Below are 25,474 nucleotides of genomic sequence, written 5' to 3' on the forward strand. Positions count from 1 at the left end.
TCAGATACACATGCGATCGCACACTTGCACGGCAAAAATACACTCCCCCTGTAGACGGCGGAAAAAAAACGCAGCACAGCGATCAGATCTGAATGACCCTAAGTACTGTGTTCTACAAATATTGAGGATGCTCGAGCCAGGTTCGTAGGTTCTAAATAGATGTCCATAGACGAGATAGTTATTCGTGTCCCCACCCCCCATCTACGCACAATCAATAACAACACCCAGCAATAACACCACACAGTCAAAAAAGGCAAACAAGGTATTAGCATGCATAAAGCAGGGAATTGATGCAAGGAATGAGAGTGTTATACTCCCATTGTATAAATCACTGGTGAGGCCACATCTTGAATACTGTGCACAACTATGGTCACAATACTATAAAAAATGACATTCTGGAACTAGAAAAGGTTCAAAGACGGGCGACCAAATTGATTAAGGGGATGGAGACACTAGAATTCGAGGAAAGGCTTGATAAGCCAGGCATGTTTACACTGGATAAAAGAAGATTAAGAGGGGACATGGTTAACATTTACAAATATATAAGGGGTCAATACACAGAGCTAGTGGGGGATCTTGTTTTTGGTAAGAGCACCACAAAGGACACGTGGACACCAGCTTAGGTTAGAGGAGAGGAGATTTCACACACAGAGACCGAAAGGTTTCTTCACATTAAGGACAATATGTACTTGGCATTCTCTGCCTGAGACAGTAGTAATGGCGAACTCAGTCATTACTTTAAGAATTGGCTAGATAAATTCCTAATGGATAAGGATATACAGTATATGGTTATGGTGGGTAAATCACGCACTACAGTAATAAAATAAAAATAAAATTAAAAATAAATAAATAAGAGGAATCAACATAACTGTTAAACATTCACCAGTTAAAATCTCCTACTGTAATATATTTAAGACTAACAGGTTGAACTCGATGGGACAATTTGTCTTTTTTCAACCTCTAAAACTATGGGGCTAATTCAGACCTGATCGCTAGGGTGCGTTTTTTTGCATACCTGCGATCAGGTAGTCGGAGGACGAATTCGCTGTGTAGGTGTGCGATCGCATGTCCAGGAGAGCTGCACAAACAGCAGTTTGTGCAGTCTCTGCACAGCCCAGGCCTTACTCAGCCGCTGCGGTGATTGGGGCTGGAGCCGACGTCATGAATCCTCCCACAAAATGTCGGGTCCCTCCTGTGTTTTTCCGGACACTCCTTAGAAACGGTCAGTTGCCACCCACAAATGCCCTCTTCCTGTCAATCTTCTTGCGATCGCCGGTGTGATTGGATTTTTCGCACCATCCCATCGCTGCCCGTCGCTGGGGACCATTGTGCCTGCACATTGCTGTGCATGCGCTGTTCAGACCTGACCGTCCACTGAATTAGCCCCTATGTTACTATGTTAAACACACCCCAGCACTTACTACCAACACACCTGCAATACCTAGACACACACTACCCCCCCCCCCCTCTCCACCGCTATACAGCATTGGCTACCAACACCAAAAGCACATGCCCCCTGGAGCTCTATATTAAACCTTGCCGCAGGGGCAATGGAGGAGGTTAGGGTGCCATGTACAGGGCTGGTGTCCATAGGCAACCATCTTCATTGTCTTTGGTAGATCTGCCTCTGGTTCAAGCCTTCACAGAATTCACACATGACGCACAAATCAAATACTGCAGTTTGGTCGCAGTTGGACCCGTGTGCTCAAATTGTACAAGATACCCTCAGGCTTCACTATGACCTGTTGTGAGAGTGACAGGGGTCACCTTCTGGCCACATATGCAAATATGTCCTATAATGATTCTGTCAACTTGATCATTAAAGTTCATTATAGTGATTATGGGTCACACAGATTGAATGTGCAACATTGTACTACATCACTGCATACAATATACAGTATATCACCTTCTGTTTTCTTTTTAAGAAAGAGTTCAGGATGAAATTAAAAATGTGATAGGACTGGATCGCCCCCCCAGGTGGGAAGACCAGAAAATCCTTCCATACTGCTTGGCAGTAGCGCATGAAATTCAAAGGTTTGGTAACATCATTCCTTTCTTACCACATGCCACACCCACAGATGTTTACTTCAGAGGCTACTTTATACCTAAGGTAATTAGTTTACTGCATTTTATGTGACCTAAAACATTTCATAAAAGTTTAATCTTTCTTGTTAAATAGAAATAATCATGATGACATTGACTAGAGTACTGAATTTATAACCATGCTCTTTAATGCACTAATTGTTCCCATGTGTGGGTGTCTTTTTTTTTCCATGTCAATATCCAGAGCTGTAGTCTACTTTCTGTTCTTTCTCCAAATTCCTACTGCGGCCTGTGAGCTCATGGGATGGGACTGGCAGCTTTCCTGAAGATTTAAAGAGACAGTGGGTTTGTTAGCTATTTGCCTCTACTGCTACCAATGAAAATCCAGGTTGAGAGGAATAAATCTACAAATTCAATGTGAACCATGACAGTCTACCCTGGCTATGAATTTGGAGAGTAAACCATCACAATGGGAGCTACATCAGCACTTTGTGGTTGAGCAGAGAAGCAAAAAGACAACCAATCACAGATTGTGCAATTTCTGCAGAGCCCTTTTCAGAAGTAATTTCAGACAGTTTAGTCTCTATGCTGCTAAGTTACCAGCTTCTCTAGTTGCTACCACCTCTTCTAAATTCTGGATACCTGCTCCACCAAAATACAATATGGATCCCAGTAAACAATGGAGTTTGACCTGCTACCTGGGAACTTTTGGCTCAGAGGCAAAAGTGGCTTTCTTTACTTCCCATCTTTCCATTCAAGTCATAGCATGGTCCTCTTCATTGTGAGGCAATATGATTCTCTTCTTTATAATTGCAGTTCTTTTCTCAAAGTTTTCAAATTGAGCCAGGTGGTATCTCCTCAGCTGATGCTCAGTGTGTTAATACGCTGTGCAGTTCCAAGCACTGGCATCCTAGCTGATGTGGAACTGAATTAGGCACTGTCAACACATTTCTGTAAGGACTTGGATGAATTGGTCTCTCAGGAATTTTCATCTTCACTGGATTATCTTATTTCCCTTTTCAATAAGATTAATATTTGTGTCCAAATAAGGGAACTGTCCTGTTGTCCTACAGTAAATTTATACCTTGTTTTCAGGCCCTGTAGCATCTGTAGATGAGCCCAGCGCCGTAACTACGTGTGTGCCAAGGGGGCTTGGCACACAGCGCAGTTGCCCTGAGGGCGCAACGGCCAGCGGCATGTAATGAGTCAAATTGACTCATTACATGCCGCCTCTGTGTGCGCCGTGCGCGGCTGGAGGGAGAGGAGACCAGCGCCGGGTTCAAGGAGGAGGAGGGAGGGGGAGCAGGGAGCCGCAGCAGCGTTATTTGATTGGTAGTAAGCGCCGCTGCAGCATCCCCCTCTCCTTCTGTATTGGCTGCCCGGCGCTGCTATGGATGCTGGGATGCGGTTCCTTCATCCCAGCATCCATAGCAGCGCCGGGCAGCCAATACAGAAGGAGAGGGGGATGCTGCAGCGGCGCTTACTACCAATCAAATAACGCTGCTGCGGCTCCCTGCTCCCCCTCCCTCCTCCTCCTTCTCATCTCACTGCCTGCACCGAGAGGGAGATGCCAGCACGAGGAGCCTGTCAGCGGGGAGAAGGTAAGTATATCCCTCTCTCTCTTTCTCTCTCTCTCTCTGGGGGACACCGTCTGCCGCAATGTGTAAAAAGGGGTCCTGGCTGCCGCAATGTATAAAAAGGGGGTCTGGCTGCCGCAATGTGTAAAAAGGGGGGGGTCCTGGCTGCCGCAATGTGTAAAATGGGGTCCTGGCTGCCGCAATGTGTAAAATGGGGTCCTGGCTGCCGCAATGTGTAAAATGGGGTCCTGGCTGCCGCAATGTGTAAAGAGGGGGCCTGGCTGCCGCAATGTGTAAAGAGGGGGCCTGGCTGCCGCAATGTGTAAAGAGGGGGCCTGGCTGCCGCAATGTGTAAAAAGGGGGACTGGCTGCCGTAATGTGTAAAAAGGGGGACGCTGTCTGCTGTAATGTATAAAAGGGGCTCTTCCTGGTGTAGTGGCGCTACTGTGCAGCGTAATTTGAATAATGTAGACTACTGTGCACCGTAGTATGAATTGCTATTATTTTGTGGCCACGCCCCTTCCCCGTGAAGCCACGCCCCTATAATTTTTTTTTGCACGGCTGCGGCGCGCACTGCCCCTATCTTACATGGGGGGGGCGCCACTGTCGTTTCTTGCACACAGCGCTAAAATGCCTAGTTACGGCACTGGATGAGCCCATATGATTTGGATAATCTAGTTTGCCTTCAAAAGAACATGAAATGAGACTGAAAAATAATCTTTGTTTATACTGAGTAGTATAAATATATATGTTTGGCTCTAGCTCTGAGCATCTAGGAAACTCCAAAGCCTGATGAGTATGGGAGAGGTCATGGTTGGTACTTTATCCACCCGCTAGCCAGTAACATTGTCTTCTCTATAACAATTATCCTATTCCATATGGGTGGTTCTTGTTGGAAATATGTGTGTACAGACTTGAGGATGTAGCAGATTTTCTATACACACCAGCCAGCCTTACAACTATGAACAGCCCAGTTACTTAAACAGTGGAGTGGTTTTATTGAAAATAAAGAAATTCATCCGTACTCACTGTTGTACACACTGGAAGAGAGAGAAGAGCTTGAGTAGAGCAAGGTGTCATACACCTCACCGGCCAGTGAGTGTATGTAGGTATTAGGTAGTGATGCTTGGACATCATTTATATTAGCAGGTAATTGCAGGTCTTACTTGAGTATTAGTCTCACACCAGGGGCGGATCCAGAAGAAAATTAAAGGGGGGGGGCACCATGATAGGGGAACATTAATAGTTATATTTGCATGCTCCTAAGGCACGCGTGCTCCCAGATAAGAGGAGTGGTATCACAGGAGACAGATCCTGACAGATAGGACACAGGTGGTGAAAGCGGGGGAATTCACCTCTCAAGCGCGGTCCATCAGTACAGGGGCCCCTCAGGGCTGTGTCCTCTCACCCCTGCTCTTCTCCCTGTACACAAATGACTGTACCTCAGAGGCGCAATCAGTAAGGATCCTCAAATTCGCCGATGACATCACCGTCATCGGCCTCATCAAGGATGGGGACGAATCGGCCTATAGACGGGAAGTAGACCGGCTGGCCCAGTGGTGCATCCACAACAACCTTGACCTCAAAACTGTCGAGATGATAGTGGACTTCAGGAAGAAGTCATCTAGTGCACCTCCGCTAACGATTGCTGTCAGTGTGGTATCGCTAGTGGACTCCTTCAAGTTTCTAGGGACCACAATCTCCAGGGACCTTAAATGGGGGTCCAACACTGATGCCACTGTTGGGAAAGCGCAGCAGAGGTTGTTCTTCCTCAGGCAACTAAGGAAGTTCAACATCCCACAGAAGCTCCTGCTCCTCTTCTACTCCGCGATTGTAGAGTCGGTACTGTGCTCCTCGATACTCGTATGGTACAGCTCCGCCAGCGCGAGGGACAGATGCAGGCTCCAAAAGGTGGTCAGAACCGCAGAGAAGATCATCGGGGCCGACCTTCCCTCAGTCCAGGACCTGTACTTGTCCAGAGCTAAAAAGCGGGCAATGAAGATAGTAAAAGACCAGCTACACCCCGGCCACAGCATGTTTAACTTGCTTCCTTCAGGCAGGCGTTACAAGGCTGTCCCCACCAGATCCACCAGAAGCCTCAAAAGTTTCTTTCCCCAAGCTGTCCGCCTGCTGAACTCCTGAACATTGACTGACTAGATGTACATGTAACTCACTTTTCTTGCCCCCCCCCCCCCCCCACACACACACACACACACACACACACACACACACACACACACACTTACCTGTTACCTACTTGGCTGTTGTATAGCAAACCGAAGACAAATTCCTAGTATACGTAAGTATACCTGGCCAATAAAGCTGATTCTGATTCTGATTCTGAGGAGGTGTGGCCTCACAGAATATGCCATCAGGTAATGATTGGCTGTAGGAGCGCAACCTGGTTTATTGCCAATGTTTCACCCTGATGAAAAGGCTGATTGGGCCTTGAAATGTTGGTCACCTGTTCCATTAGTTATGGGAGCCTGGAAAGCACCCCAGCACAGTATATTTATTACAGTTTTTAGTTGTTTTGGGCACTGCAGTGAGACTCAGACCGCAGGACATGAACTGCCCATCTTTAATTAGCAGAAGCAGCCAGCTGGATCTCCAACAAGCATCATAAGACATCTGCACGACAGCCCTGTCACAATCACACGGGCCGCTTTCTCAAAGCTGAGCTGAGTTTGACTGCACCTAGCATGGTGGTAAAGGAAGTGGAGGAGGAAGTGCTGGGAAACTGTGCGGTGCAGTGAGGGCTGATGAAGCCTTCTGCGCCGTCATAAGTAACAGTCTTACTCGATACTGGCATTTGAACCTCGCGCCTGGGCTGGACTCTGGCTGGCTGGCAGTGGAGGAGGTAGGTTGCAGTGTGACCAGGGGGAGGCTGGAGCTGCAGCTCCAGCTTCCCCATTGGTTACCACACGGACTCACTGTTAGATTAGAGGCGGGTCCTAGTGCTTGCCGGCTCTTTTATCAAATCTGACTGACGGAAATAGCAGTAGTGCTGCTGCTGTTCTCCTTTTGAAAAAAAACAAGAAGTCAGAAACGACAGGGGGGGGCACGGGCCCGAGTGCCCCCCCCCCCCCCCCTGGATCCGCCTATGTCTCACACCATGTCAATCTTCAGAGTGAAGGCAAAATGGCCAGTGCATATGCACAGTAGAGATCTCAGTGACCATCTTGGGATAGGCCATGAAGCCTGTCTGGAGAACAGGAAGATTGGAGTCTGCACAGTAGCATATTCCTCTTTCAACATTTCTGACAACTTGTCTGGGTTTTACTCTGCTGCTACCTTTAATTTTATTTGTGAAGTAGTGATCTCTAAACTGGCTCTGCCCACTCAAGTTCTTAAGATTTCTAACTTCCTAATAATTATTAATTTCAGAAGAATCTACGCAACTATTCGGAATCGTATATCTTCTCTAACAATGGAAATTGGGTGCTTCATAATAAGGCTATTAACCTGTAAGCAATTGCTTTGCAAATCAATATAATAGTCCTGGGTTTACTGTGGTTGCAGTTACATGCCTTGCAATGGTCCAACGCCTTCTTTTCTTGACATTGTCCTCCGTCTCTGCAAAATTACATATTCCTCCTCAGTACTCTGCTTTCACAGATGTATTTTGCAAGCTGAGGAAGAAGGTGCTATTGTGTATAACAGCGGTTCCCAAACGCGGTCCTCAATGGACCCTAACAGTCCAGGTTTTAGGTATATCCATGGCTCAGCACAGATGGTTATAACAAATTGACTAAGGTGCTAATTAAGTCACCTGTGGCCAAGCATGGATACATTTAAAACCAGGACCGTTGGGGCGCCTTGAGGACAGCATTTGGGAACCTCTGGTATATAGTATTGCGCAATTGATCTTCTGTTTAGCAGAACTCCTCATCCTGGTCCAGAATATCCGTTGTCTTTACCAGAATTGTACCTATATCTGAATACATTCAGGAAAACTTGAAAAGAGGCTTCTGTTGTAAATCAACTCTATTGGAGATAGAAAGTTCTAACTATAAAACTAGTACTTTAAGGATGGCAACACATGAAAACACAATATATAACATCCACAAACTATTAGTGGACTTCTCTTCCTCCTGATACTAAAGAGTTTTTGGCAGCCTCAGAGAATTATTCCTGTGACTTTTAGGTTGGACTTGCCGGGTTCTTTATAAATACCTAATTTGTTTTATATCTCTTTAGAACCATTATTGATTAATCATGTTTCTTCCATTGGCTCTCCTCCATCTTTCATAACAGAACAGGAATAATATTAAGTGAAGCAGATTTTGGAATATCCTGTGTCAAAAGGGATTCTTCAATTACAGATGGACAAGAAGAGTTGAGGAATGCAGTTATGTTAAAGTCAGTGAAATCTACACATCACATGTTCTCAAGAAGTTTCACATAAACCATTCAAGGAGGTCCTGTCCAGCGTTGTGCAATGTGGTCTTCTCTCTGCCTTTCTCTATTGTCTTCATGTACTGTACCTGCTGAAATGCACTCTAGGGATGGGAGCACAGCTCTCTTGAATATTTAAAGAGATTGGAAGTTTTTTAGTCTGCCTGTCTCTGCTGCTGACAGATGATGAATGACAGTATAGAGCCCAGACCATTCACACATGCTAGAGTAATTAAAAACAGTCTATGCACAGATCTGTGTCAGCGTATTGGGCTCACAACCAGTGCACCAGCATTCCTGGTTTCCAGATTCCTGGTTACACATATCTTGAAACCTGTTAATTTCCTGTGCTCATGAGCTAACTTAGTTATTGGTGTTCCTCTTGTGTACTGTTTTGGCTCTGTACTGTACCTGTCCATTTGGTTCCAATCCAGCTTGTTCTATGTTCTGATTTTCCCATCTGTCAATCCTCCTGGCTTATCCACAGTCCATTTGTGTACCAGACTTGCTTTGTTGACAATCCTTCTGTCTCACAGGCACACCACACATGGATGCATGGCAGAGGGTCAAAACCTTCAGCAAAAGCCCAAACCTCATTGTGGGGGTGAATGATGAAAATGGAGGTTCGCTAGACTCAGCAGCTCTGCTACTGCCAGCATAAATCTAGTTTGGCAGAATCAAATCCACATATTCAGTCCAAGCTGACAAATACGTTGTAATACTAAACCATATCCACTTAAGTTGAACTAAAAGCAGAGCCAACCACTTGTTTTATGATATAGTACTTAGAGCTTTGGGTAACCCTAGGGTCTAGCTGCTACAGTCCAATCTCTACTGCAGGATAGTGCTCAGTCTTCTCCGTAATTATATTGTCCTTCTAAACATTAATCACATTATGTTTGGTCCTGCTGGGAAATAAATAGAGGACTGTGTCACTTAATTATTGTAAAACTACAATGTTAAGCAACAGCTTTTGTATAAGAGAGTAGATTCTTTATTGAATGTATTTTTTAATCTACTTTCTATATAATGCCATGCATTATGAGAGATGGCGGAAAAGGCATGATAAGAAGAAACAATTAAAAATTCATAAGGAATGTACTATTGAAAATGAGATGACCAGTCAAAAGTATTATAATGAGACCTAACCATGACTATTAATAGGGTACCATGGTGGTTCCACTTATCACATCGATCCTTTATGATGAAAAAGAATGGGAGACCCCCTGGGAGTTTAACCCTAATCATTTTCTGGATGCTGATGGAAATTTTTTGAAGAGAGATTCATTCTATGCTTTCTCCAGAGGTGAGTAACTACCGTGCAGCAAATAATTATTATTATCATTACCAGGATTGGAGAAGAATTGTACGTTCACTGGGGCAAAACACTTCTGATCTTGCCTGCATGGTGGTACTGTAGTATTCAGTAACATGACGATTGTGATAAATTGTTCTCCCTCTTTATAACACATCATAACACAGAATAAAACTGATTTTATATTGAGTATACAGTTAAGTACTATAATCAGTTTGTCACTTTGCTTTAGCTGTCCAAATGTCATTGGTAATGGGGTTTGTGGAAATATGCCACCGTATTTTGCTTTTAAGAAAGTTGCAGTAGATTGGTCAGCAAAAGATCAGCCTTCCATTTTTTAATGAATGTTTCACTCCTTGGGTCAGATTCAATCAGATGCAGTAATTTTCCATGCCGGGAAAAGGGTGATAGCCTTGGGTTTTAATACATGAGGCTATTCAATCACAGACCCGCTTCATTGCATCGTAAATTACCCGCTAATGCACTTTGGGGCAGATGTATTAAGCCTGGAGAAGGCATAAAGAATTGATAAAGCGGTGATTAGTGCAAGGTGATAACACACCAGCCAATCAGCTCCAATAGTTAAATTGACAGATATGAGCTGATTGGCTGGTGCGTTATCACCTTGCACCTTGCACCTGTCACCGCTTTATCACTTATTTATGTCGTCTCCAGGCTTAATACATCTGACCCTTTAACCCATAGTATCCAGGATAAGTTCTAGGAGCTTTGCGTTAACGTTCACGGCACCTGCAATCAGAGCATTTGGATATGTGCAGCCTGCGGGCTCCCGCGGGCTATAATTGAATATCCCCAGTAGATCAATTAGCCCATGGTAATTTTCCTGCGGCTAATTTAATCTAGTCTTTTGGATTCTTTAAAAGAAAAGTTAAAAAAATGCTGGTGGTTTATGTTGAGTACAAATGTTTTTCATCATATAGAACCCAAAAATGAAGAAATTCACCCAACAGATTTGGGTGGAGGTAAGAATTTCAAGCTACAATACTTACTTAACTGGTGTCCTGTTCCCCTGTTCAAGGAGTTCCATCATAGACTAGTGCCTCCATAGACATGCACTGTATTCTAAAACTCTCTATTTGCATTCTTGAATGTGCATCTTTGCTCTCATACTATGTTTATTACCATACAGGGCGCAGGGTGTGTGCTGGAGAGAGCCTGGCCAGAATGGAGCTATTTATCTTCTTCACTGGCATGCTTCAGAAGTTTACCTTCACGCCCCCACCAGGAGTGGACAGGGATGACCTAAACCTCACTGCAGACTCATTCTTCACCTTGAGACCGAAGAGTTACAAAGTTTGCGCCACTCCATTGCAGTAGACAGTGGCAAATATGTTATGGTGATAATGTGGGCACTTAGCATTGGGACTTTAAGATGCTACCTAGTCTAGCTGTTGGCAGTTATGCCATATAGCTTTCATCCTGCCAACACTGGGCACTAATGAACCTTATAATTGTGTCATGACTGATTTTTTTCTACTTCTGTGCATCATACTGAGGCTTAACAAACCTAATACATTGCTTGCTGTAGCAGATTTCATATACTGTATGTGTCAGATTGTCAATTTCAAAGCATCGTTTTTGAGTCCTACAATACAAAAACGCCATTCCTTTTAAACTGTAATAACGTTTATGAAATTTACCCCATCAGTTAAATTCATTCATCTGGCAAGGCTCAGAGCATGATCACAGCAAATGAGTAAAGTCTGTTTGCTGGCTACCTGTCTGTCTGTGCCAGCACAAATGTAAAATACATTTGTTAGAGTTATATACAGAGTTTTATGGAACAATATAAAGAACATGTTTATAGCTGTCAGTGTACCAAGTGTGGTAAAAGGTAAGTGCACAGAGAAGTTTTGCTATCAGTGCAGGCAGATAGTCTATACTTTTGCCATTTACATACTTAGTAATATATCTGAGTTAGACAATATGTGGATTGCCAGCTTGGAACTACAAGATCCAGCATACCACTTAAGCCTGAGTATAGAAGGGTATGCTGGCACATCCGCACTAGATTTTCTGCCTCTGACTGTGACAGTCAAAGAAGAACATAGGAATAAGAGAGAGAGCAATAAGGAAGTCAGAATCCAAAATTACTAATTACATTACCAACATTGTTTATTTTCATTTTTACAGCTGTAGTATTATGTTGTATATGCAGATCTTTTGCTGAAGGAAGTGGCCATTGTTGAATAATGTGCGGCTGGCACACTTGCCTATCTGAGGTAGTGGCATCTAGAGTATAGTGACAATCAACAAGTCCAACCATTTGGAACATCTTTATATTAAAGGCCCTATGCAAGCACAGTGATGAATATCTAAATTCTTCACATAGTGTGATAGGACAAAGTTGTACAGGTGCGACATGCAAAGGAAAATGCAGGGGTGGGGTTCCAGCTGACCGGAAAACCCCCCATTCCCCACAGCCTGTACAGTGACCACTATATGCAGTAAAAAGGAATGGAGCTGCTGCACATGCCCAATGGCAGCAGATTTTTTTCTACCAAGTTTGCTGTGTGTGTGCATCTGTGGATCTGAGTGCTCAGTCATCGCACTAGATAAAGAATCTGGTGAGTGGCTTCCTGTGATCATTGCCCCTACATAGGTCTGAAGTCCTGTATTACATAAACTGCACTTTGTTTGGGGCAGACTATAGCTTGTTACATGCTAACTATGAATCCGTCATGGGCTGGCCACAAAGTCTCTAAAATCAAACATTTGGAAATGCCCCTCCAGAAGTTTACAGAAGTGGAGATGTTGACCATTGCAACCAATCACATTTTACGTAGCATTTGTCTTGCACCTTTTAGAAAATAATAGCTATGGGCAACATCTCCACTTCTATAAATCCCACACTTTAGTAAATATACCCGAGAGAGAGAGAGAGAGAGAGAGAGAGTGTGAGAGTTAGTTAGTTAGTTAGTTAGTTAGTTAGTTAACATCTCCTATATATTTGCCTTGTCTGTGCCTGGCCCTCTAACGCTGGGTGGAGTCACAGGCCTGGGGGAAGTTTCAGCACACCACTAACGGGAGCAGCAGTGCAGCCACAGAATCCGGATACCATCTCCACAGACAACCCACCAGTGGCCGGACGCAGCACAGTGCCTGGTAACCATGCACCCCTCCCTAGGTTTACACCCCAATGACACCCGCACCCCCCATTCCCCAGAGGCAGCCAGCAGCCCCAGAGACGACGTCCGCACAATGGACGAAAACACACACACGACACCCTCACCCCACACCAGCTATTCCCCCCCCCCTCCCCACAACTCCAGCACCACCTCCTGCATGCAGCCGCGGCACACACAGGCTGACCGGGACCCGCCGTCTGCACCACGGACGAGCCGCACACCACCGATCCCCCCCTCCCCCACAACCCCAGCACCCCACCTCTTGCATGCAGCCGCTCCACAACGCGTTGGCTGGGGCCCGCCGTCCGCTCCACGACACGCTGCCCGGGACCCGCCGTCCACTCCACGACACGCTGCCCGGGACCCGCCGTCCGCTCCATGACAAGCTGCCCGGGACCCGCCATCCGCTCCAGGACAAGCTGGCCAGGATCAGCTGAACAGACGAGCCGCACAGCACACATCCTCCCCTCCCCACAACCCCAGCACTATCCTTCAGCATGCAGCCGCGGGACCCGCCGTCGAGCCGCACACCACCTAAACCCCCCTCCCCACAACCCCAGCACCACCTCCTGCATGCAATGCCCCCACAGTGCCAGCTATACACTGCCCCCCACAGTGCCACCTATACAATTGCCCCCACAGTGCCAGCTATACAATTGCCCCCACAGTGCCAGCTGTACAATTGCCCCCACAGTGCCAGCTGTACAATTGCCCCCACAGTGCCAGCTGTACAATTGCCCCCACAGTGCCAGCTGTACAATTGCCCCCACAGTGCCAGCTATACACTGCCCCCACAGTGCCAGCTGTACAATTGCCCCCACAGTGCCAGCTGTACAATTGCCCCCACAGTGCCAGCTATACAATTGCCCCCACAGTGCCAGCTATACAATTGCCCCCACAGGCCCAGATATACAATACCCACACTGTGCCAGATATACATTGGCCCCCTGTGCCAGCTATACAATGCCGACACTGTGCCAGCTATACAAAGCCGACACTGTGCCAGATATACAATGCCAACACTGTGCCAAATATACATTGCCCCCCCCCACCAGGGCCAAATATACACTGCCCCCAGTGTGTGTGTGTGTGTGTGTGTGTGTGTGTGTGTGTGTGTGTGTGTGTGTGTGTATCTCCTATATATATATATATATCTCCTATATATTTGCCTTGTGCCTGCAGTTCTAACGCTGGGTGGAGTCACAGGCAGGGGCGGAAGTCCCGGAGGCAGCGGAGTCGGCTGCCGCCGGGCTCCTAACCTGAAGAGGGCGCCTCGCAGCGCCCACTGACTTTACACAGATTGACATGCGGACGAGCGTCCGCATGTCAATCTGCGGTCTCCCTCCCTGCTGTGTTGGAGGGACACGGAGCGCATAGAGCGTCTCTCCTGTGTCCCTCCCTGGCTCTCTCCCCCGGCGGTCTAATACAGGAAGTGCCGTTCGTGAGCTCTGATTGGCTCACGAACCGGCACTTCCTGTATTAGACCAGCCGGGGGAGAGAGCCAGGGAGGGACACAGGAGAGACGCTCTATGCGCTCCGTGTCCCTCCAACACAAGGGGGGGGGGGCAGGCACTGGGGGCATATACCTGGCACTGGGGGGCATATACCTGGCACGAGGGGGGGAGACCTGGCACTGGGGGGCATATACCTGGCACTGGGGGGCATATACCTGGCACTGGGGGGGAAGACCTGGCACTGGGGGGCATATACCTGGCACTGGGGGGCATATACATGGCACTGTGGGGGAAGACCTGGCACTGGGGGGCATATACCTGGCACTGGGGGGCATATACCTGGCACTGGGGGTGAAGACCTGGCACTGGGGGGCATACACCTGGCACTGGGGGGCATATACCTGGCACTGTGGGGGAAGACCTGGCACTGGGGGGCATATACCTGGCACTGGGGGGGCATATACCTGGCACTGGGGCGGGGGGCATATGTGGCACTTGGGAGAGGGATATATTTGGCACTGGGGGCATATACCTGGCACTGTGGGGGAAGATCTGGCACTGGGGGCATATACCTGGCCCTGTGGGGGAATATCTGGCACTGGGGGCATATACCTGGCACTGGGTGCATATACCTGGCCCTGTGGGGGAATATCTGGCACTGGGGGCATATACCTGGCACTGTGGGGGGAAGATCTGGCACTGGGGGCATATACCTGGCCCTGTGGGGGAATATCTGGCACTGGGGGCATACACCTGGCACTGTGGGGGAAGATCTGGCACTGGGGGCATATACCTGGCCCTGTGGGGGGAATATCTGGCACTGGGGGCATATGCCTGGCACTGTGGAGGAATATCAGGCACTGGGGGCATATAGCTGGCACTGTGGGGGAGTAGGCACTGAGGGGGCATATGTGGCACTGTGGTGGAATATTTGGCACTGGGGGGAGCAGGCACTGAGGGGGCATATGTGGCACTGGAGGGGGGGTATATTTGGCACTGGGGGCATGTACCTGGCACTGGAGGCATATACCTGACACTGTGGGGGAATATCTGGCACTGGGGGCATATGTGGCACTGGGAGCACGGCCCTAGCAACAAGCACTACCCCCTAGCAACGAGCATGACACCCAGTGCATGAACCCCCTGGCAACGAGCATGACACCCTGAGCATGAAATCCCCTGGCACCGTGCATGGAACCGCTGGCAACGAGCATGACACCCAGTGCATGAAACCCCTGGCAACAAGCATGACACCCTGAGCATGAAAACCCCTGGCACCGTGCATGGAACCAAGAGCATGAAACCCCTGGCAACGAGCAGGTAATTTAAAAGTAATTAGAAGCCTTACTGTAGAACTTAATGTGTAATGGGCATTACGGTGTGTGGCATAATGTATCACGGACATTGCGGTGTGTGTCATAATGTGTCGGGCATTACGGTGTATGGTATACTATATCGCGGGCATTGTGATATGTGGTATAATGTCTCAGGCTCATTGTGGTGTGTGTTATACTGTGTCAAAGACATTGTATGTGCTATAATGTATCAAGGGCATTGCATTGTGTAGCATAATGTATAATGGGCATTGTGATTCCTGTCATAATGTGTCACAGGCATTACGGTGTGTGGTATAATGTATCAGGGGCATTGCAGTGTGTAGCATAATGTATAACGGGCATTGCGATTCCTGTCATAATGTGTCGGGGGCATTACGGTGTGTGGCATAATGTGTCTGGGGCATTATGGTGTGTGCATATTGTGTCATGTGCATTATTGTGTGTGGCATAATATCTAAGGGCCACTGCAGTATGTGGCATAATGTATACTGGGCATTACTATAAGGAGGAAAAATTACAAATAATGTAAGGGGCATGAATCAGGATTATTTTTCTTTCCCGTCTGGGCGTGCAGGTTGGAAAACTGGGGTATAACGCAGTCTTTTCCTGCAATGTCACGCCCCTTTATGGTAAGCCACGCCCATCCCAACGAAGCCACACACCCTATACTGCCAATTATGGAGGGGGGGGGGGGAAATAATTTTTTGGCTTGGGGGAGAAAAATTTCTAGTTACGTCACTGAACTGACTCATTCCTGTAAGCCGCCACTACAGCGCAAACCCCAGGAGAGTACGCTGGTGCGCGCCTGCTGTGGGAGGTAGGAGAGGAGCTGCTGCTACCGTTGCCCCGCTGCTGTGGGGAAGGGGGGGACGGTATGGATGGACACACATGCGAGGCGGTGTTTAAGAGCTGGTACCACGCTTGCCTTGGATTCCACTTCCTAATTGCGCTCTGCCTCCGGTAATTGGGGAGGAGAGAAGAGCCTTCTTTCACTACACAAGGTATCCATCTATGCTCCCTTTCTCCCTGTATAAGTGCACTGCCAGTATACTGTATGTATGTTTGTATATATAGATAGAGGTAGGGGTCTGGCACAGCCACATAATAGACTAATACATTGGGTGCCCTCACAGCAAAGTAGTTTAGCAAAATAGAGGTGTTGCGGCACTCCAATGATTTGCACACTGACACCAATTGAAGTAGTGCAACGTTTCAATGCCCGTTTAATAAATCTGCATTTTTGTCATATATACAATGACCCCCATTCTGCCTCATCCCGCCTCATATATACAATGACCCCTCATTCTGCCTATATATATATAGCCTGCAGGATCAATATTGGTGTGGTGTGTGTGTATGTGTATATATATATATATATATAAAATTTTATTTTTTTGCCTCTATATAGGGGGGCACCTGTATTTATATTGCCTCCGGGCGTCTAGGACGAACTTACGCCACTGGTCACAGGGCTGGGTGGAGCTCCGCGTACAGACACCCGCCGCCTCCTCCGCACACCTAAGACAACGCTGCCTCCCACCATCCCCAGAGACCCGGACTGCACACCACAGGGACTGGCCTGCCGGCTGCACAAGCCTGAGATGCGGGACAGTACACCTGGTACTGTGGACGCTGCCCCAACCTCACAGATGAGAGAGAGTACATAGGCAGCACCGCGTCTCTGCGTCCCCTCTCTGCCGCCCAGCCTCTTTGCGTCCCCTCCCTGCCTCTCTGCGTCCTCTCCCTGCTGACCCAAATCTCTGCGTCCCCTCCCTGCTGACCCGCGTCTCTCTATCTGCTCCCTGCCGCCCGCCTCTCTGCGTCCCCTCCCTGCCGCCCCGCCTCTCTGCGTCCCCTCCCTGCTGACCCAAATCTCTGCGTCCCCTCCCTGCTGACCTGAGTCTCTCTATCCCCTCCCTGCCGCCCCACCTCTCTGCGTCCCCTCCCTGCCGCCCCGCATCTCTGCATCCCCTCCCTGCCGCCCCACCTCTCTGCATCCCCTCCCTGCCGCACCGCATCTCTGCATCCCCTCCCTGCCGCCCCACGTCTCTGCCTCCTCTCCCTGCCGGCCCACCTCTCTGCATCCCCTCCCTACCGCCCGCATCTTTGCGTCCGCTCCCTGCCGCCCCGCGTCTGTGTCCCCTCCCTGCCACCCCGCCTCTCTGCATCCCCTCCCTACCGCCCGCATCTCTGCGTCCCGCGTCTCTGCATCCCCTCCCTGCCACCCCACCTCTCTGCATCCCCTCCCTGCCACCCACATCTCTGCATCCCCCTCCCTGCGTCTCTGCGTCCCCCTCCCTGCCGCCCCGCGTCGCTGCATCCCCTCCCTACCGCCCCGCGTGTCTGCGCACCCTCCCTGCCGCCCCGCCTCTCTGCATCCCCTCCCTGCCACCTCGCCTCTCTGCATCCCCTCCCTGCCACCCCGCCTCTCTGCATCCCCTCCCTGCCGCCCCGCGTCTCTGCGTCCCCTCCCTGCCGCCCCGCGTCTCTGCGTCCCCTCCCTGCCGCCCCACGTCTCTGCGTCCCCTCCCTGCCACCCAGCCTCTCTGCATCCCCTCCCTACCGCCCGCATCTCTGCCTCCCGCCTCTCTGCGTCCCCTCCCTGCGTCTCTGCGTCCCCGTCCCTGCGTCTCTGCGTCCCCTCCCTGCCGCTCTGCGTCCCCTCCTTGCGTCTCTGCGTCCCCTCCTTGCGTCTCTGCGTCCCCGCCCTGCGTCTCTGTGTCCCCACCCTGCTGCCCCGCGTCTCTGGGTCCCCACCCTGTGTCTCTGCGTCCCCTCCTTGCGTCTCTGCGTCCCCTCCTTGCATCTCTGCGTCCCCTCCTTGCGTCTCTGCGTCCCCGCCCTGCGCCTCTGCGTCCCCGCCCTGCCACCCCGCGTCTCTGGGTCCCCACCCTGTGTCTCTGCGTCCCTGTTCTGCGTCTCTGCGTCCCCTTCCTGCCGCTCTACGTCTCTGCGTCCCCTCCCTGCCGCCCCGCGTCTCTGCGTCCCCTCCCTGCCGCCCCCGCGTCTCTGCGTCCCCTCCCTGCCACCCCGCGTCTCTACGTCCCCTCCCTGCCGCCCCATGTCTGCATCACCTTGCAGACGCGGACACACAGTAACGGCAACACGCCGCATGCACCACGGCCGCACAGACCGCTGCCGCCCGCCCCACAACCTCTCTCATACACCCGGCCCACACTGTACCGCCACACGCCGTCAGCACAACGCCGCAACCCCGTCCACTTCCACATCCCCGTCACCCGCACCTGTCTGTGTGCAGGCGCCCAGCCTCATGCCACTCTTGCCCCCAGCTCCACATAAAGTCGCTCCCCTCCCAGCAGGTCTCCAGGCGCCATGCTGCCTGGGGGACTGCTCAGTGTCAGGCCTGGCGCCAGCATTAGGCAGCTGCCTATGGGCGCCTGCCACTGGAGGCCGCCACGCTCCTGCTTCACTACCTTTTTACTGGACTGGGATTGGAGGAGGCTCCGGCGGGGGACCAGAGCACGCTGCATCGGGGGATGCCGGTCCACTGTCCACCTGACGGAGGCGCCGGGGAGCGGAAGAGGCTGCGGCCGCCGACCCCAACGTGCTGCTGTGTGAGGAGGTGACTCTCTCAGGGCCTTCTGTGGATAACGACACGAGGAGCGGAGGAGGAGTTGTCGGCGGTGTACAGCATTCTGCAGCTGTGTGAGGAATGGGAATGCCTGGGCCCAGTCCAGCCACAAGTGGTGAGTGCAGACAGGAGTGCAGTCGCTGTGTCTGTATATGTCCATGCTGTACAGACCAGTATCATGCTGTGTGTATAGGACCCCGTCCCCCACCCACTGCTACCCCACAACTGCGCCTCCACCACCCGCAGCACTTCCAGACCCCCGCCCCCATCTGCCAAACCACCCCACCTGCCTCTCTTCCACCCGCACCACCCATTCTTCTCCCACCCCACACGGCACCTCCCAAACCCTACCCCACCAGCAGCACCCCCCCTCCCCCACCCGTGGCATCCACGCACCCCCACAACTGCGCCTCCACCACCAACGGCACTTCCAGACCCCCTCCCCATCCGCCACACCACCGCAACTGCCCCTCTTCCACCCGCACCACCCATGCTCCCCCCCCCCCACACGGCTTCTCCCAAACCCCTACCCCACCTGCAGCACCCCACCTCTCCTACACGCACCCCCACACCTGCCCCTCCACCACCCGCAGCACCTCCGGACCCCCTCCACCATCCACCACACCCCCATAATCAGCCCCTTCTCCACCCGCAGCACCTCCGGACCCCTCCACCATCCACCGCACCCCAGCAATCAACCCCTTCTCCACCCTCAGCACCTTCGGAACCCTTACTCCATCCCCAACAGCCCTGCACCTGCCCCTCCCCCACCACACCCCCTCTCCTCCACTATTCACACCGCCCCCAAATCCACTCTCCCATTCGCAGCCTCCCCCCCCCTATCCAGCACCTCCCAACCCCCTCACCCATCTGTGCCACCCCCATCAACCCCCTACCACCCGTAGCATCTACAGACACCCCCACACGGCAGCAAACCCCACACCCCTCCCTTCCCCACCCGTGCCATCCACCCCTCCCCCACCCTCGGAACACCCACAACTGCCCCTCCCCTACCGCCCTTGGACCCCGTCCCCCACCCCACCTGCACCACCCATGCTTCTCCCCCCCCCCACATGGCACCTCCCAACCCCACCTGCAGCATCTACGCACCCCTGCACCTGCCCCTCCACCACCCGCAGCCCCCTCACCCATCCGCACATCCATCTACAGACACCCTCCCCCACACCACAGCAACCCCCGCAACTGTCCCTTCCCCACCCACGACCCCCCACCCGCAACTGTCCGTTCCCCACCCCTTCCCCCACCCATAGCACCTCCGGACCCCACTCCCCCGCCCAACCCCACCCGCAGCACCTCCCAACTCCCTTCCCCATTCGCCCCTCCACCTGCAGCATCTACAGACACTCTCCCCCACACACCCGCTACATTCTCTACATCGGGCCTTGCAGCCGCTGTTCACGCCGTAGCAAGAGGCAACGCCCCCATCACCATCCGCTGCCCTTACATTGCGCAATATTTTACCTCTGACAACCGTAGGACTGCAGGTAATACTCCATATAATCATATATTCAACCACACAAAGAAGGGGGCGTAGCCCCCTACGACGGTGTGAAGAGCGCCCGTAGGGCGCAATGAAGCACCTAGTTATATTATGAGTAACTAGTTTTTGCAGCCATTTTGGATTCATTTATACTGATTTTTGTAGCTAAGAAATAAATTGTTTTAAGCATCAAATATCCCTTTCAAAATGATTCCAAGTGACAAAGATGGGTGATTGCACTATGTAAACAATGCATGACCCAATTACTCAAGAGGATGGTATGGCCACTGAGGTGATTTTCATATGTATGGTATGTTAAATACATTCAATAAAACAACTTTCATTTGTACATCACTAGACAATGCATGCAGAATCTTGAGTTCTTCAGTATACAGTTGACCAAACACCAACTTTTGATGCTTTTCTTCCAATTTTCCTTTAAACTCAGCTTCCGGGAAACTTTCTGTTGGTGTTCAATAAAGTAATCACTTTACTCGGTATGAACAGTGCTCGAAGTGGGGCGGTACACAATGGTATGGCTGGCATACCGCCACTTCAAGCACTGGTCAGGGCTGACGCGCTCCCGGTCCCCAGCCGCGCTGACAAGCTCTGTCTGCAGCGGCTCTGCTCTGCCTACTTGTGGCACTGGGGCACTGGGAGCAAAGCTCCCAGACCTCAGCGCCCAGCACTGCTCCAGGAGCCGGCTAGCCCAGTCCCCCTGTGTTAGAGTGACCATATTATCCCTTTTACCTGGGATGCTCATGGATTACCAAGGTTCTGTGGCAGGCTGACTTCAAGCCTACATTTCAGCTGGTTTTAATCAGCCACAGAACCTGTGTAATCCATGGTAAAAGGGAAATTATGGTAACCCTACCTGTGTGCGGCAAACTTAGGCCGCAGCGAGTCCGTCCAACCCCCACCGCCGTCACACCGGAAGCTGAGATCCTGGACTGCCAGAGCATCTTGGCATGCGTGGCTGCAGCATTCAGCCTTCCCGGAGTCTGCTGTTACCTGCGTTGGCCACAGGCTCCCGGAAGCAGCGATAGGTAAGCCTTTTCCTCAGTGTGTGCTGTACGTCCATCTGTCCTGCTCCTGCACCATCCAATCTGTCTGCTTTCCTTTGCTGGAGACAATCTAGCATCTGGGCTCAAATTGCAGGCTGCTTCTTAGCCGGCAGGGCATGCTAGGACTTGTAGTTCCACTTCAGCCTTGCTGCTTACCCATGCCTGGTTTACAGCCTGTGTTTATGTACAGTATGTAAGATTAATTTTTTTTTCACATTTTACTGTCAGTCTTTGCTGATCTTTCTTAATAATTGTCTCGGTGGTATACATATATTGTACATTCCTATTATACTGCTGGTAAGGAGATATACTGTGCAGCCAGTTGACGGATCAGCATCCAAACTCTACATCCGAAATCTGTCCCTTATATGGAGATAATCGTTGGCAGCTGTCTATTCATAAAGTGATGCTGCATGTTTTCTGCATAACTGTATGTGGCATAATGGGCATTATAGTGTATGGCGTAATGTGTGGCATAATGTGGAATGGGCATTACGGTGTGTGACATAATGTGTAAGGGGCATTAATATAAGGAGCAAAAATGACAAATAATGCAAAAGGCAAAAATCATTTTTTTCCCCCTGTGTTTTTGTATTTCCTGTGTGGTATAGGGGGCTCTACCTGGTGTAATGTGCACAAGGGATACTACTGTGTGGTGTAATGTGACTGACAGACACTACTGTGCGGTGTAATGTGAATTTGTACTATTCTGTGGCCATGCCCCTTCCCAATGAAGCCACACCCCTATTTTTGCTGTGCACCTTCCATTCGCTAACCCTGACATTTTTCCATTCCCCCACTTCAAAAATTACACTTCGACCACTGGGTATGAATATATACTCGATATAAATCTGCATCATCACAGCAAGCGATGCACAGGCAATTTACTGACTGCAAACTCACACTCCAATATGCTTACTGACGGTTGGAAATGGAAATATCCTTGGTAATGTATTCCATCTGTTCTACCCCAGTAAAGTACACTGAAGCTGGACTTACAGGGGTATCCCCTTCACAAATGACTTTCACAGAGCCACAGATTGGGAGGAATTTAGCGCACAGAAGTTGGCAACTGTAAGCGACATGTGCACAGCTAAAGATTGAAACTAAAGAGAGGTTGTTTGGGGTGACACTGGAAAAGCTCAGAGTAGGGATGGACATCGGAAGCCCAGCATAAAATGATGGCTGGGCTTCTGCCATCAAAACTATTGATGTGATGGTAACTAACCATTGCATCAAAAGAATTTGATGGAAAAAGTATTCAATGACAAAGCAACCAATCGCAATTCCCAATTTTAAAAAGCTTATTTCAGCTGTATTTTAATATCGGATGGCCATCACATCCACATAATTCGATGGCAGCTACCATCAGAAAGCCGCCATCCAATGGTGAAAGCACTAACATTGGTAGAACCAATGTCCATCCCTAGCCCAGAGTGTCTTGCACTAGGCAGAGAAACACTGCTGTGCTGCAGGGTGCTGAAGTTAGTGTGCTGAGGATACAGCAGCATGACAGGAGCTGCAAGAACGCGAGCTGTGGTGACTGACAGCTGTGTGATGAGGCAGAGGCCACCAACAGTCAACGTGAGAGAATGGGTACCCGGCTGTGAGGTGACCAGCAACCTCGTAAGAAAGAGCTGCCAGCTAGAGTGAGACATAGCCTGAACCAGAGTCTGAGGGATATTGACAGCGTCAGTTGCACGCAAAAGAGATTGAGAGAGTCTGCTCCAGTCAGGAAGGTGCAGCCTGCCTCAATAGAGGACACACCCAGCTACTAGACAGTGGTGAGATCTCCACTGTTCACATTGTACAGCTTTGCATAGTGTAATTATAAGACAAAGGGGGTCAATCCTATTAGTGGCGATGATCGTGCTGGTACCCCATAGGGTTCCGAACTATTTGATGTGAATTCAGGCTGCCTGTGAAGGGTGTGAGATTGGGTACCGCTGTCAGCGTTGAAATGCAGCAGAAATGGAGTATTGCACTCTTTGCGGCTTATAGGATTGACCCCAAACACTAAGCCCTTGCTAATTCTCAGGAAAACTGCCTAATTCAAAGCTCGTTAAGCAGCCCGTTACAGCCCAGCTGTGGGACAATATATAACTCTAGGTTACGTACAATGGCCCTCATTCCGAGTTGATTGCTAGTGGCTTTCTTTCGCAGCGCAGCGATTAGGTTAAAAAGCGGCATTTCTGCGCATGCGTATGGGGCGCAGTGTGCACGCACGACGTACTTTCACAAAAGCCGATGCAGTTTCAACAAGGTCTAGCGATGCTTTTCAGTCGCACTGCTGACCGCTGAGTGATTGACAGGAAAGGGGCGTTTCTGGGAGGTAACTGGCCGATTTCAGGGAGTGTGCTGAAAAACGCAGGCATGTCAGATACAAACGCAGGCGTGCCTGGGGAAACGGGGGAGCGGCTGGCGAAACGCAGGGCGTGTTTGTGACGTCAAAACAGGAACTAAATAGTCTGAAGTGATCGCAAGCTAGGAGTAGGTCTGGAGCTGCTCAGAAACTGCTCAAAAATATTTTGGAGCAGTTCTGCTAACCTTTCAGTCGCACTTCTGCTAAGCTAAGATACACTCCCAGAGGGCGGCGGCTTAGCGTTTGCACTGCTGCTAAAAGCAGCTAGTGAGCGATCAACTCGGAATGAGGGCCATAATTAGTATACTATGCACCACTGACTACTGGTATACTATACTGTGCCTCCACCCAAGCTTATCTTAAGTTTTTAATTATTTGATTTTACTGGGCTGGCTTGGAACAGCAAACTATACTTTATCTATTCTCTGTGCTAAATAAATTATTCACACTCCGTTTACTAGTGTTTTAAATGAATGTGATAGTATTTAATTGGAATAAAGTAATATAATATCACATGGATTGTAATATGACAAGAAAATACAATTTGTAGATGACGCCTTCCCTTCTAATCCTACTCTTAAGGCATATACAGTTTACCTGCATGCAATAAAAAAATGACCTTTACCTTTACCTTTGAGGTAGCTACCTGAGTTCACCTTTGATTGGAAAAAAGAATAATAATCCAAGGTGAACGCCCGGGTCACTTAGTTATGTGTGATATAGCGGTCCAATTGTTATCTTACCGACATTCATTAGTCCAACAGTGCTTGTCAGACACTGGAGGTTTCCCGTCAAATAATAGTTAGACATTAATCATAGGTCGACAGTCATAAGTTAGACAACGTCATTAAACTGACATACAAAAGACCGACAGCATATACACAGACAAAAGCAAGTCCAACATTTATCCTTCAGTTACAAATTAGACAGACACTGTTAAAGACTGACATTCAATACATAGACACCTAAAAGACCGACAGGGCATTTATGAGACAACAATTAGACTGACACAAACATAACACAGACAAAGATTACATACTGTAGACATTTAAGAGACCGACAGCGCATACATAGACCGTTAATAGACCGACTGCACATCCATAGACAAATAAAGACACCAAAATGTCCTCATTCAGACATCAATTAGACCAACACACTAAAAGACAGACAGGGCATTAATGAGACAACAATTAGACCGACATAAAGAAAACACTGATAATGAATACATAGACAGTTAAAAGACCGATAGGACATATCTCAGGCATTAATTAGACTGACACACAAAAGACAGACAACGCATACACAGACAGTTAAAAGTCAGACAGGACATATATCACACATTAATAAGACCGACACAAGAAAATTCAGACATAGCATTCATATCCAAAATATAATATTACACATAACAGACAGTTATTAGACTGGTATTCTTACTCAGAAACAAGACCATATATTCAGTCCTGAGACTTGTAGTTCACCCACACCTCCCACCTCTGTACACTCAGTCATGGCATTGCATCCATACCCAGACGCAACGTTCTTAATAGCTATAGCGGGTGGACTGGACTCATAGCGTCTCATCCTGGACGGCCCTCTACTGCCTGCAATAGATACTAAAGGGTGCCGGGGGGGGGGGGGGACACCTGTAGTTCCACGGATGAGAGCAGCAGCGCCGAGGCTAG

General features: G+C 49.5%; 1 protein-coding gene and 1 long non-coding RNA gene across 4 annotated transcripts in view; one reads left to right on the forward strand and one right to left on the reverse strand.

Moving 5' to 3' along the window:
• LOC134945337 (cytochrome P450 2W1-like) overlaps positions 1-10,896 on the forward strand; it is an 88,976-nt gene extending 78,080 nt beyond the window's left edge. Inside the window, exons 7-9 of one of the 2 annotated variants that reach the window (XM_063934541.1) lie at positions 1,926-2,110; positions 9,183-9,324; positions 10,484-10,896. In XM_063934541.1, coding sequence (XP_063790611.1) covers positions 1,926-2,110; positions 9,183-9,324; positions 10,484-10,671 — 515 coding nt within the window. In that variant the 3' untranslated portion in view covers positions 10,672-10,896. Of the gene's footprint in view, positions 1-1,925; positions 2,111-2,287; positions 3,231-9,182; positions 9,325-10,483 lie in introns of those variants that run through there. The other variant, XM_063934542.1, reaches the window with a different exon arrangement.
• LOC134945340 (uncharacterized) overlaps positions 1-25,474 on the reverse strand; it is a 171,285-nt gene that overhangs the window by 142,259 nt on the left and 3,552 nt on the right. The window lies entirely within an intron of this gene.

This window comes from Pseudophryne corroboree, chromosome 7 (assembly GCF_028390025.1).
Source record: "Pseudophryne corroboree isolate aPseCor3 chromosome 7, aPseCor3.hap2, whole genome shotgun sequence".
Taxonomy (NCBI): Eukaryota; Metazoa; Chordata; class Amphibia; order Anura; family Myobatrachidae; genus Pseudophryne; species Pseudophryne corroboree.